The sequence below is a fragment of the Thunnus albacares genome, chromosome 18 (assembly GCF_914725855.1).
Source record: "Thunnus albacares chromosome 18, fThuAlb1.1, whole genome shotgun sequence".
In the NCBI taxonomy this organism is placed as follows: domain Eukaryota; kingdom Metazoa; phylum Chordata; class Actinopteri; order Scombriformes; family Scombridae; genus Thunnus; species Thunnus albacares.
In genome coordinates this window covers 7952881-7966702 of record NC_058123.1, presented here as the reverse complement: position 1 = coordinate 7966702, position 13822 = coordinate 7952881, and the positions used below count along the sequence as shown (strand labels likewise).

The 13822-nt window shown below is 39.5% G+C and overlaps 1 protein-coding gene and 1 long non-coding RNA gene across 7 annotated transcripts; one reads left to right on the top strand and one right to left on the bottom strand.

Annotated features, from left to right (window-relative positions):
* Positions 1 to 2637: 2637 nt before the first annotated feature.
* LOC122968677 lies at positions 2638 to 4354 on the bottom strand. Its single transcript, XR_006398865.1, has 2 exons — positions 4252 to 4354; positions 2638 to 3264 (listed from the first exon to the last, which is right to left on the bottom strand). It is a non-coding gene; the product is annotated as an uncharacterized LOC122968677 (long non-coding RNA).
* Positions 4355 to 4359: 5 nt separating this feature from the next.
* Positions 4360 to 13375, top strand: dab2 (DAB adaptor protein 2). 6 transcript variants are annotated; one of them, XM_044334071.1, is made up of 15 exons: positions 4360 to 4543; positions 7256 to 7522; positions 7634 to 7773; positions 8080 to 8178; positions 8280 to 8411; positions 8521 to 8604; positions 9159 to 9185; positions 9277 to 9327; positions 9436 to 9498; positions 10402 to 11025; positions 11604 to 11676; positions 11827 to 12483; positions 12603 to 12769; positions 12865 to 12956; positions 13051 to 13375. In XM_044334071.1, the coding sequence occupies exons 2-14, from the start codon at positions 7384 to 7386 to the stop codon at positions 12937 to 12939; spliced, it is 2331 nt and encodes a 776-aa protein (XP_044190006.1). In that variant the 5' UTR covers positions 4360 to 4543; positions 7256 to 7383; the 3' UTR covers positions 12940 to 12956; positions 13051 to 13375. The 6 variants fall into 6 exon arrangements, with proteins under 6 accessions (XP_044190006.1, XP_044190007.1, XP_044190005.1 ...); XM_044334072.1 differs by having other exon boundaries at positions 11604 to 11733; positions 12675 to 12769; XM_044334070.1 differs by having other exon boundaries at positions 11604 to 11733; positions 12868 to 12956.
* Positions 13376 to 13822: the final 447 nt, after the last annotated feature.

Here is a 13822-nt window from a genome sequence, read left to right as displayed (position 1 = left end):
CAAAGTCAATGTGGGGGCTGCCCTGTCCTGGTTCTTCCCCTCTATCTGCAAGCAGAGCTGGGGTAGACTAGGGGCTATGTGGTCATGGCCCGCTGGAGAGGCACAAATATGTGCTGAAGTCACCACTTTTACGAGGTTCGGCAGTTTCCTCCCAGTTTTCTCAGGAAACCAGAGGGTAGGTAAGGTGCTTGGCCAATATTTCTTCTGACTAGAAAGACTTCCTGTTTTTTGGGGGGGAGGTTGGAACTGTGTGGAAATAGTTCTGAAACAGCCTGTTGCTCACTTTTACTGTAATTTACACTCTACATGCCGTTGAATCTTGTCATCATTTACAAGAGAATATGATGACGTTGCTTCCTGCATTGCCACTTGTCCTACTTCTTTATGTGTCATTTTTAGACTGAAATGGTCAAGAACTGTTATGGCAGTTGAGAGTTAAAAGACCAGAGAGGATAAAATCTAAGACATACCTCAATTATGGACTGGAGATAAGTGGCTATCTTAGGTTCTGGCTGCGGTGGCAGCCGGTTCCAAGATTCACGCCCTAAATGCTTGATGTTTGGATTGTGGCCTTCCTGTCATAAACCAAGGAAAGGACACTTCCCATTAGTCTTTGTCAGCATTATATCATAAAAATAAATCCTCTAATGTGTTACGATCTGTGCTGACTTGTGCCATCTGTAGTCTGTCTCATCTTACATGCTTTTCCTTTTCCTACAAGAATCCCTACTGCTCCCATGAGCCTATAGTTTTACATGAGTAGCATCCTATATGTCCTCCTATGCAAGTCTGCAGTTGCATTGAGGGTGGCATTGATCAAATCAGACAATGAGTCACTTTCAGAAGAACTGGGAACCATGATTGATGTCATTAAACAGTGATGCTGGTCCAGAGAAATGCATCATTGCAGGAAAAAGGTTGACAATCTCTGAATCTTACTTATTAGAAAACATATACTGCTATCCCTGAATTTATTATTTAAAGTATTTGAATACTGTGTACAATTTGGCTTCAGTTCTGCCTATACTGTATGTTCTAATGCTGTGCAGATAAATACATTTCTTTCTGGGGTTCTGCAAGTATAAACTAAATTCTGAAATGTATAACAAATGTTTCTGTTAAAGATCATCTGTACATTTCAGCAGTTGGTCATTGAGAGGGAAAACAGGCCCTCAGCTAGTCAATAATCTGGCTTCTGAGAGGCTCATCTCCTAAAAACCAGCTTCTGTCAGCAGAACACACGACACAAAGCCAGGAAGGACGTCCTTCCTCTGTCTTTTCTCTATCTTCATTTCTCAGCTCTAAACCTACTGTACATCTCTTTAATGTTAGACAAAATTATATTTTTCAGAACTATATATAACTATATATATATATATATATATATATATATATACATGTGACTATATAGGATTAGGATATTGTTATATCCGTCCCCTGGCTGCTCTCATGTGGTGGTTGTTTGACTCTGTGATGTTCCAGTGTTTACAGCACCAACAGGTCTAGGCTTAAGGTGGTAGATTTACTATGTATGAATTCAAAAACTCAAGGTTCGAGATTGAATTTATTGTCATTCTCTCCGTATACAATCATCAATCCGCAGGGGAGAGAAATGCTCATGTGACCCTGTACGAATATATCTGGGAGCAATTATCTTTTTCCTTGAATAGTGAAATCTCCAACAGTCTGTGGACTCCCTCCTCCCTTCTGAGCTGCAGGAGTCTGATAATTTCATGTTATGATCCATTTAACAGATGTAAAGCTAAGCAGCAAGACAACTCTTTTTCTCTATTTGAGAAGTGAGAAGATCAGGTCTTCCTACTTTTGTTTTCAGGCGGCTACAATCAATCAAATTCTATTTGTATAGCACTTTTTGTACAGGTTAGTGCAATTCGAAGTGCTTTACAGATGATAATAACAGGACAGAACAAATGTAGACAAAGACTAACACACTTGTGTGAGAAAAAAAAGAACATTGGCACAATGAAGCACTTTTGTCGAGCAAGCCGAGTTTTATTTGTCTCCTAAAATGTCTCACTCACAGGCTCCAAGGCAATTTTGGAGAATCAAATTAGTGTCTTAGCAGCAACTCTATTGTCTTGCCTTTTTGTATTATGAAGGACTCTGTGATGTATATGATAAAAATGTATAATAAACAGTTTAATTGCTCGACCAAGATAGTTTTGGTTATATGTGCAGAAATATTGAGATTTCATGCAAATGTAAAAATGAAACCAGATACTAAAAGGCTGCTGCAACACACTTCTCAAACACATTCATGGACGAGCTTTTAGCAGAAATAGCAAACAGCAGAGCAAACATTTGTTCATGACAAAAGCTGTGGTTTGTTTATCTGGCAGCATCAATCATTTAAAAGCTGTCTGCCGTGTATATTATAATTCACTGTTAGGTGACGGCTCACTATTGTACTAAAAACACACACATTTACAGAAGTGAAACCTTCTTGTCAACGGGGGGAAAATAAAGAAGCACATTTACATCACTACTCATGTCAGTCAGTCAGATCTCTGTGTTGATGTTTACTCTAGTTCTGTAGCTACTTCAGGTGGTTGATTTCTTTCCCTGATCATTTCTCTCTTCATGCATTTTCTGTTGAAGAAGTTTGAGTTCTTTGTCTCTTAAACTGTGGCTACCCCCCCCCCCTCCTCTCCTCCCTCGCTTATAATAACCAACCCAGTTATTCTCTCAGTTATCCCAAACAGACATCTATTGATCCCTCTGCAAACATTAAACAAAACACTTCCTGTGTGACAGAGGATTTTCTTCCCTGGGAATGTCATAACTGGCAGTCAGTGCTTAGAAAAGCAAATATGAAAACTGTCATTACATGGCTGAATCACTATATGGTATCAAAAGCAAAATAGGCATTTATTCTTAGGAAGTTTACTGTAATTGCAATGAGACCAGTGCATAGCAAAGGAAGTGTCGCTCTTTCAAAAAAAAAAAAAAATTGTGCTGTGTTAGCAGCAACGGAGTTTTCCTCTCTGGGTCAGACTCATCTTTCCCCTCACTCTCACTCTCTCTCTCTTTCTCACTACATTTCATGATATGATGCAAAGTGTACATAAAGTATCTATTTCTCCTTAATAAAGCTGATTAGCTTTTCAATCTGAAAGTCATCCAATGCTGTAGACCCACAGTGTTGGCAGAGACAGGTTGGAGGTCTTCCAGTTGCTTGTGGTCGAGGCAGTGTCTGACTCAAATGATGAACGATCCATCCTTAATTGCTTCATCTCATGTCATCTGCGGGAGCCAGTCATTGTCACACAATAGAACAATAGAAAAACAATATGTTTCAAATCACATGTTTCATGTTTGTTTTAAAAACAAAAAAGATATACTGTTTTGAATTAATGAATAAGCTGGTAACTGTGTTTGCTTGTTTTTTTTTTTAGGTGGTAGTTGAAGGTTTGAAGGCAGGTCCTTACTTTAGGGGACAATGATGAGGGCAGAAATGAATGATAGGGAACATTTTAAACCTTTTGTGTTACTCTCTAAGTATAGCCTATATTGTCTAAATGCAGCGGTGGAAGAAGTATTCAGATCCTTGAGTAAAAGTAGAAATATCGTCATCTAAAAATACTCTATAATAAGTCCTGAATTCAAAATGTTACTTAAGTAAAAGCAAAATGTACCTTAAGTATAAAAAGTAAAAGTATGCAGACTGGTTATCTTATTATAGGATATTATATAGTTTGTTTTTAGCACACACAAATACATGTAAGAGCATTTTAGTGTTATCGATGTGGAGCCAATTTTAGTTTTGGGGTATTTTTGGGTAGATTAATAGTAATAGTACTGCATAATATTATATTATATATCAGTGTATAATATTTGTTTTATTATAATAATACACTTTCTTTATATAGCACCTTTCACATGAGGAAAGAGCAGACAATTTAAACAACAATCAGAATATTAAAATGTATTATTTTGTGGTAAATAAATGTAGTGGAGAAACATGAAATGGAAAAATACTCAAGTAAAGTACAAGTACCTCAAATGTGTACTTAAGGACATTACTTGAGTACATGTAGGTTACTTGGTTACCACTAATCTCCAAATGAACATAAAAAAGAGCAAATATCCAAACTGAAGGCTACTTGTAGCTGAACTGAGAACATAAAAAGGCCTTTGTGTTTTAATTATGTGCAGTATAAACACATTATATCACATCTACTTTCCTCTAACACCGACAAATGTTCAATTTTATCATCATGACCCACTTACATCCTCATGTGTTATTTTCTTCCACGTGAAGAGCCCGCCCCTCTCCCAGCTGAAATCTGCAGCCAGTTAGGTCTGTGCGTCAGTCAGCGAAGGGTTAAACTGGGAGTTTGCAGCAGTCTCTCCTTTCTGTCCACGGCATTTAGCGGAAAACATCTGACTGCTGCTCGTTTTCCCGAAGCTGTGTTTGATTTTTTTACTCATTTTGCGCCAGAGCCGCAGAGGCATCACGGGAACAAAAAAATCACTGTTTGTACAGCAGGATTTCAACATCTCTCTGCGCGCTTTCTCACAGGTACGTAATGTTTCCATCCATGCATTAATGTAGGGTGTCCATGTAGTCGTACAAAAACGGTGTTATTTGAGTAAATCTATAGCAACCATAATATAAAAGTGGTAGAAAGTTGTTCTTCAATCTAAAACAATCTTCAGATTTTCCGTAAGCTGTTGCGGTACATCATTTGGGACGTTCATTATATGTTTTTTCTTTATTTGTGACTCATTGTTTGGTCATTTTCTGCCTCAACTGTTGTGTTAACACCATATAAATTACTTTTCCTATGTAAGTTTTCTATCTAGATTACTGCCTCCTATAGCTGCAAGCCAATTAACATGACATCTTTTCAAATCTTGAGACAATCTATGACTTTTCATAAGTTTTTTGAACATCATACATCTTCTATCCACACAGATATCCTAGTTTTAGTGCAAAACCTTTTTGCATGAAAGTGTTTGCATGCCCTCAGTGTTCACAGTGGGCCTGTGGTATTTCACCATCTCATTCACTTGCAGACTGAGTCATTCCCTGATTTCCTCCAGATGTGCAGTAGTTTACGTTTCCTGACGGCCCAGGATTGTGACATTTCTGCCCTCGCACTGCAGTTATTCTGCTGACAAATATGAATTTGCACTTGTGCTCTGCGGCTATGTGTTATATGTGTTGTGACACTGGTAGATACATGTATAAACTTATACGTTTTCTTCTCTTCTGGATCATCTGGACTGTTAGTTTGTGTCTGCCTTTTTGAGTCAGTTGTTAAAATGTAATCCTTTAACTCAAATTTACAATGAACAGCTGACATTTCAACCTTTTTATTAGCCTCTCCGAGCTAGTGGGACTCTGACACCATTACAGTTACTGGACAAGTGCAATCATGTGTCCTGCTCATGTAAATGGCACATCATCAACAAGTGTTTAGGGTTATGTCTTGTTTTTCTACGCTCCCTCGCACAGAAACAAAAACAGCATGTGTGTCTATGCCTTGGGAGGAATTTAAATGTCACCACGGGGAAACCAAACATACTAGGCCCTGCTTGTCTCCTTGACTTCAAAACTGATACTGGTGGATAAAATTAAGGTTTTATTGTTTTACCGCTGTACAGTAGCTCTTGTGAAAACTCATCCTAACAGCATTATGCAATTGAAAACATTTCAGGAATAAGGAAACTTGTTTGATTTAAATCCAATGTAGCAGCTTCTACTTTGTATACATCTCCTACTTATGTCAGTCTGTTATGGTCAGGTGTGATTCATGGACAGTTATCTGATGGCTAAAGCTGGCATGCACTTGCTGACCTGACAGCTTGCATCTGTTATCTCATCCTGTATAACTCTCATTTCCTCTCGTAATCAAACAAATAACCTGCCTGATTGTTAACTCCAGATATTGTTTTTTTTTTAATATTCTTACTGTCTTTAGACGAAAAAAATTCTGAATTTGCATTATCACTCAGGTGCATTCAGGTTTTTTCCACATTGTCACTTTATTTAGTGTTTTATTGACAGCTGTAGATTGAGAGCATTATGAGTAAATAATCATTGCTGGGCATCACGAGATATTTTTCTCTGCTAGCGTAAGATTAACTCCGGGTAATTGCTCAACCTTTGCCCACTTTCAACCTTTGGTCTGTTCTATGGTGCTCACAACCTCATCACAGTGATATTTCAGCCAGTGAAGCCTCTGGAACTGGTCCCTAAAGGTATGTATGTCCCACACAGAGCCATGTTTGTGTTGGTTTATGTTAGATTACTCTGGTTGTTATAGAGCAGGAGTGCTTTTAATGGCTTTTTCTTGTTTGTTTGGGTGATTGTGATTGTTGCCACTTTATTCTGATTGTTTGATTCATTTAGAGAATGAAATGATGATGATACATCCAAACATAGATGAGGAGATGTACTGTAAGTGAATCTCAGCTGTGGTGTTGTTTGGTTTTTTTTGGCTCATATTTCATCACTGTGTGTCTCCTGCACATTAAACGCAGAGGTATTCATGAATTCTGTCCACTATGTCGGCAGAGAAGTTGTTGATGATGATGATGATGATGCTATTGTTCGTATGTAGACGAATATATAGAATATGACGAGTATGTTGCTTTTGAGCCACCATTAGCACGGCTCTCTGATTTTTTTGGATGGGATGATTATCGGTCTGACAAATCACATGATGTGACAGTATGATTATAAAGTTTTCCTTGTCCATCTACTCAGTTCTTCAGTACCTCCTTTAGAAAACATCCTTGAAATATATATATAGTTGAAAGGCAGGAGAACAGTAGATTTGAAAAGTGGTGACTGTGAGCAGAATCTTCTTTATCTTTAGGATAATTTACTCCAACTCCTTTTAAAGGCCTGACACAGCATGTGTAAAGCAGGGTTAAAGTGTCTTTTCTGCCTTCTTGTCCGTATGAGGATATGACGTTTTATGAGTCATATGTCTTGATATGCTTCTTCTCTCTCTGAACGGTATTTCTGTGGTTGTAAATGTTTACGGTGGCTCGTTAAAAGAATATGATTGTTTATGATTCACAAAAAAAATCCTTTCAGCAGTTACTTACAAAAACCTTTCTGGATGTTTAAAAAGTATTTTAATCGTGGACCTTTTACAGTCCAATATCTTGTTTTTTTAGTTTCAACAGGAAAGAGTGAATGTTAACCTTTCATCTCCTTCTCTTTTTTCCCCTCTCTTCCCCCGACACACACTGTCCTACTTCACTTTTTCTGCCCCAGACAAATAAGAAAAGCATGTGTGGGTGTTAAGAGTCATCTGCTCGGTTGCCCTCGCTGCCCCTGAACACGGAGCCGCCGTCTGCTTTACCCCTGACTGTCCGCTTGTCCAGTGAGGCTCACTGCACACCATGTCTGCAGAAGTGGAGAACAGTGTGGCTGTCTCTGCCGACCCCAGCATCGCGTCCCCGTCCGCAGCCTCGACCCCCACCACTCCTCCCACCTCCCCTGTAGCATCCAAGGTCCCGTTCAAGAAAGAGAAGAAGAAAGGTGAGTGATGGAAGATGTAATGATCTCAATCATGCCTTGGTCAGGGCATTGGATTGGCTATCCATTTTTCCATTTTTAAAGATTTTAAAGATTTTTTTTTTTTTTACACAGTACCAGAGAAAACAGACGAGTACCTGCTGGCCAGGTTTCAAGGGGATGGCGTGAGGTACAAGGCCAAGCTAATTGGCATCGATGATGTTCCGGAGGCTAGAGGAGACAAGATGAGTCAGGACTCCATGATGAAACTTAAGGTGCAGCATCAGACCTGGGACTGTGGAATTCTATTCATAAATAAGATATTTTTAAGGGAATGACATTTTTTAAAGCCCGTATCTGTATTGTAATGTTTTGCAATCAGTAAATTCATATATATACATGTATGTGGTGGGTATCAAGAAAACACAAACAAGCACATTTGCTCCTGTTAGAGGTCATCTACAGTTGAAAATCGTGTGTCATGGCTTGTCAGATATTAGCTTTAAATCACTAGTCGTGTTTTGTGTACATACAAAAAGAGAGCAAAAATATAACGGTATGTATTATTTATTTCACTCTAGGGTATGGCAGTAGCTGCTCGGTCCCAAGGCAAACATAAACAGAGGATTTGGGTCAACATTTCCATGTCGGGCATCAAGATCATCGATGAGAAATCAGGGGTGAGTTTTGCTGTTTCCTTGTATTGCTGTAATATCACACTCTGGAGTGCATTCGATTTGTATTTGTGTCTCCTAATAAAAACGCTGTCCTTGTCACTCAGGTGATTGAACATGAGCATGTGGTGAATAAGATCTCCTTCATCGCCAGAGATGTAACAGATAACAGGGCCTTTGGATATGTGTGCGGAGCAGAAGGGCAGCATCAGTTCTTCGCCATAAAGACTGCACAACAGGTAACACAAATTCATACATTCACACTCTGCCACAAACATACATGCTGGAAATACCATAAAAATGCATGAACAACAAAGACTAATGTACTTTCTTTCTGTCACCATACAGGCGGAGCCCCTGGTTATCGATCTGAAAGATCTCTTCCAAGTCATCTTCAACATGAGGAAGAAAGAGGCAGAAGCCTCTCAGAAGGTAACTGGCTCAGAAGTAGAACTGCAGCAATTAATTGTTTGGAGCAAAATTTCCAAATTCTTTGGTTCCAGCTTCTAAACTGTGAATATTTTCAATATTTTTAGTCCTATCTGATGGTAAACTAAATATCTTTTGGTTGTGGACTGTTGGATGGGACAAAAGGAGACATTTGAGGATGTCACAATGGGCTTTTGAAAACAGTGATTGACATTTTCACCATTTTCTGACATTTTACAGACCAAACAAGTTAATTGAGAAAATAATCAACACATTCACTGAAAATGAAAATAAGTGACTTAAAACTGGGAAAGGGGTTTGTTTTTTTTTTTGTTGTTTTTTTTCAAAAGTTGGACACTGAGAACATAAAGTAAATGAAAAGCATTTGGTGTGGTTATTTGGCAGGACTGACTGGGTGTATGTACTCTCCTGAATGTCAACACTGCCTCTCTGTGTTCTTTCAATGAATCACATCCTCAGACATTCCGTTGAAATGATGTGGAATGACACATGTCTTTCTAAATTAAGAAAGTAATTCAGCCTACCTCTGTTTACAGGGTGAAAATGGCAGCGCAGTAGTTGAGGTAAGCACTTGGAAGCACTTGTTTTTCTTCAAATAGTTTCTACGCTGTAACTCTTTCTTTAGCCATCTGTTTTTTTTTTTTTTGTTTTCAGAATGGAAGCGATGCCTTGTTAAGTGTGGAAGGTGAAGTAAAAGCTTCCCAAGTAAGAATTTCTGCTCAGTTGTGTTTGCAATTTAACATGAAGTAAACTACCACTGATTTACAGTAGCTAGATGAATACAGTATGTTTCTGTTTCTTTCTGACATCCAGCCAGTGGAGCAGCTTGACCTTTTTGGAGACATGTCGACCCCTCCAGACATCCAGGCTCCAAATGTAAGTGTGTTGCCACAGTGTAAAATGTACCCTTTATCTGGGTCACATAGTTGAATTATACTTAGTCAATGAAGTATAGCAGGGTATTTACAGTATTATACTTAACAGTGTATAATTTTGTCCATCACATGCAGGAAACATCATATCTTAATAACCACAGTAGGGTGTAGAAAACTTTTATCTGATTTTTTTAAGTTTGAGTATACAACACGTGGAAAACCATGTGCACTGTCAAAAATGTGGCTCTCAGATCTGAGTCAAATGGTTGTAAAAAAGAAAAATGGCACCACTGAATAATGTCAGCACTTCTCAAATCATTCTGTGTGTGTCTGTGTGTGAACTCAATTCTAAAAAGACTACCATTTTTGTGTTTTAATTATAAGTTTTTATCACATTCTATACAGTAAATTGTAGATTTTAGACTTGAATTCGATGTATCTTTTAAGAATTGAGTTTATGCTTCATGTTTACCAATCTCATCGTCATCAAACCTTTTTAAAGCTGCTACAAGTAGAATCTTTTTAAAGACATTTATGTTGACTTGGTGACACCTGGAGTCTTACACTAGTAATGTTCACTACTATCATTGTAGCTGAGTCAACTCACTGAGCTCCATGTCCAGATTGTTTGGCTTATTTAAACTTCCTTACTGTTGTTCAAGGCAAGCAACAAATTCATTTTCCAAGTTGTAAGACGGACTCTGGACTGTGATTTTACCATCAAATTTAATATGACAGTGATATTTGAGGTAAATATTTTACAGGTAGCAGCTTTGAATTGTCATGTCCTTTCTCATCATGTGATTCATTTTTTTCATTTTGTTAACACATGTGTTTATCTCCTTCTGCAGAAATGATTTATAAATCTCTTTTTCTCTCCCACTGTCCCTCTCATGTTAACCAGGACTCTAATGATATTCTCTTGCTGGACTTTTCTGCTGAAGTTGACAGCAATCAAAATTGCATAAAGGGAAACTCCTTTGTAACTTCCTGTGCCCCTGACCACGGGGCATCTCCCCAGACAGAGAATCCCTTTTCCTCAACATTTGGCTACTTTCCAACCCCAGACAGTGACCCTTTCAGAGATGACCCCCTTTCTAAATCACCCGCTCAGTCAGCACCCGATAATTCACAGATTCCCCTCAGCACCACCAATCACCTAATCAGTACCGCTGGTAACACTAGTAAGACAATTATTAACGGTGCTTTGAATGGAGACTCTGAACACCTCAGTCAGCAGATAAATGGGTTATCCAGTAAGACAATGATCCTCGCTCTCAGTAACGGCCAGTGGCCACTAGGAGGCAAAATAACTCAGGGCAACACAATAACCATGATGGATGGGAATGACTCTGGACCAGTTCTCTCGACCAAAAATCCATTTTTTGACACCCCTTTGAAAACCTCCTCTGTCTCTAATGGCCTAACTCATCACCCACAACCCCCAGTGACTCATAGCAAGGATTCAGTTGTCATAAACCCACCTCCGCAGAGCTCTAAGGCTGGACGAGGTCGAAGGAGCGCAAAGGTGAAATTCAATAGCTAGATAACTCATAGTAGTGTTGCATGTGTGATGCCTAAAAATAGGTTTTATGCACATTTTCCGGAGCTTATTTGGTTCTAACATCTCCCTTTCAGAGCATTTGGGGTATGCATTGGTGTCTTGACTGGATATTCTAGAAGAGGTTGCATTTGGTTTAGATAAGGTAGACCACCTGTAATTTAGACTTGCAGTTAAGGCCTGTTGTTTGGATTGGTTCTGTCTTTATGCATGCACTGGTGGTCACATGCTTCTCTAACTGCCTTGTACTGTATAAATGTCACTTTGTCTGTGCTGCTGTGCCCTTTGTCATCTCTGCTCATAATCTATTTTCTAATGTTCATGCTTCCGTGAATAAAGAACTGGTAAGTTGCAAAGCATGCATATTGTTCAGGTAAATAGTATTTATTTATCTGTAATTATAGTAAATAATTTATTGCTATTGGTAGGCCATGTTGGCTTAATCCTAATTTCTTAGTAGTAAATTGTGTAGTTTATCATGTATAAAATTGTCATTGTGGTTGCAACTTTACTTCATTTTTTTATTTTTTATTTTCTGAAAATAGTCTACAGCAAGTGACCTGTTTGGAGCAGAGCTGTTTGCTGCTCCTGGTCAACCTGAAGGGTCATCTATTCCAGGTGACCTTTTCAACAGTACACCTGCCAACTCTGCTCCCTCCTCCATAGCTGCTCTGGGTAATATGCTATAGGGGAATATTGTCTCTTATGCAAAAGATGTTTTTTAATAAATTTCCTTAAAATTTTATATTAAACATTTTTCATATTCAGGGAACCTTCAGTTAGGTCCTCCAGCTACCACCAGTATCCCTGCAGCAGGCATGTGGGGACCCTCCGCTGTTGTACCCTCCATGTACCCTGTGCCAGGAATGACAGCTCCAGGCCCTGGGCCCGCCTACCCACAGCCATCTGCCTTTGGTGGTCTACCCATACCACCCACAGCCTGGGGCCAGCAGATGCCATCTCAGTTTTCTGCCCCGCCTTTGTCCCCACCCCACCTCGCCTGGGGCCAGCCTCCACCAGCTGGGCCACTTGGTGCTCCAGGCTGGGGTCAGCCCGCCTCAACCAATCCTTTCCAGTCTGGCGCGTTCCCCGCAATGGGCGACCAGCAAGGTCCATCACGCCCACCTCCTCGGCCACCTGCGAAGGAGGCCCCTCCAAAGGTAGAGAACAGTGCCTTCACAGCTTTGGACCCCCTTGGAGATAAAGAGAAGAAGACTGGAAAGGACATGTTCAAGGACTTCCAGCTCGCCAAACCCCCTGCCATCCCAGCGAGGAAAGGGGAGCAAGGGTCCAACTCTGCTCTGGCCCCCAGCAGCAAAGAACCGGGGTCATTTGATCAATACTTCTCCAGTAAAGTGGGCCTGCCTCAGGATGCTGCCGATCATGATGACTTTGATATCAATCAAATTTCAGCAGCTGCTAATGGTAAATAAACTGCAGAAAGACACCACAGTACATGACTGAGATTTTCACAAATTAAATTAAATTAAATACTCTTTTGTAATGCATTCAATGTAATGCGTGTTTGGATGTTCCTAAACCAGCTCCTGCTCCAAGCTTTAACCCTGGCCTTCTCGATGCCGCCTTCTCTTCTGCTCCCATCACAAACAATTCAGCACCAGCCCAAGGACAAGACCTCCATCAGGACATGTTCGATGAAGCATTCGGGGCCCCAAATTCCGGTCCATTTGGAGCGCCGCCTGTAGCTATGGTAAAGATATTCACACATAGACACATATTGGGAGTCTATCATGAATCACAATAATAATAATTTGTAATTTTGCCTTTTTTCTCTCAAATTAATAGCAGAGTGCTTCCGTTGGTCAGAGCTCTGGTTCGACAGCCGCTTTTGGGGATCCTTTTGGAAATCCCTTTGCTTGACCATAACTTGTCCACAAGTAAGTGTTTTGTTCATGTTTGTTTATTCCTTAACTGACTTCATCTATTCAGGATAAAGACTATTTTCAATGGTTTTCTCTTGTGCCCTCACAGTTGAAATGAAGTAAATGGAGAAAATGGAGATCAAATACCATCTTTGGGACAAGCTGCTACAACGTGTGCAAGACAATCCAAATGATGAACTCTTCTAACTCTTATCCTTGACCCACCCTTCTTTTACACCTCCAACTTTGATGTTTTTTTTTTTTCTGTCCAATTGGTAGTTCCCTTATTTCTGAAGACCACTGATCTAAGAAGTAAATGTTATGTCATGATCTGCTGAGGAAAGAAAACATGCTGTGTGAGAGAAGACACGTCCAAAGAGGGTTACTGCTGATGCTGTCTGTATTAAAGAAATAAAATAATTAAATGAACACTGCACAGTGTTGATCAGCTCATCGCTTTCTATTTGGTATTGCTTCAGACTGTGTTTGTGAGTGAACAGTTTGCAATTCAGTGGGGGTTCAACCATCAGAGAGATGCAAATTTCAGAATTTGGGGCAGCTGCTTCCCTAAAGACTGATGGTGTCAATCCTTTTGTGAGTCAAACAAGTTGGTTACATGTTCTATTACTACTCTCAAAAATGTTTCTATACTGATCAATAAGCCCTAGACTGTTTATTGTATGCCGTATGGTATCAAATTCATTTTAAACAGTATGGTATTATTGAGCAAAAGAAAAATATTCTTAATAGGCACAGAATGGAGAGTATAAACAGAAAGCAGAAGCGTAATGATAATTTTTTACAAGAAGAATCAGCAGTGGAAGAAGTATTCAGGCCCTTAAGTCAAAGTGGCATCATCAAGTGTAAGAGTTCTCCATTAC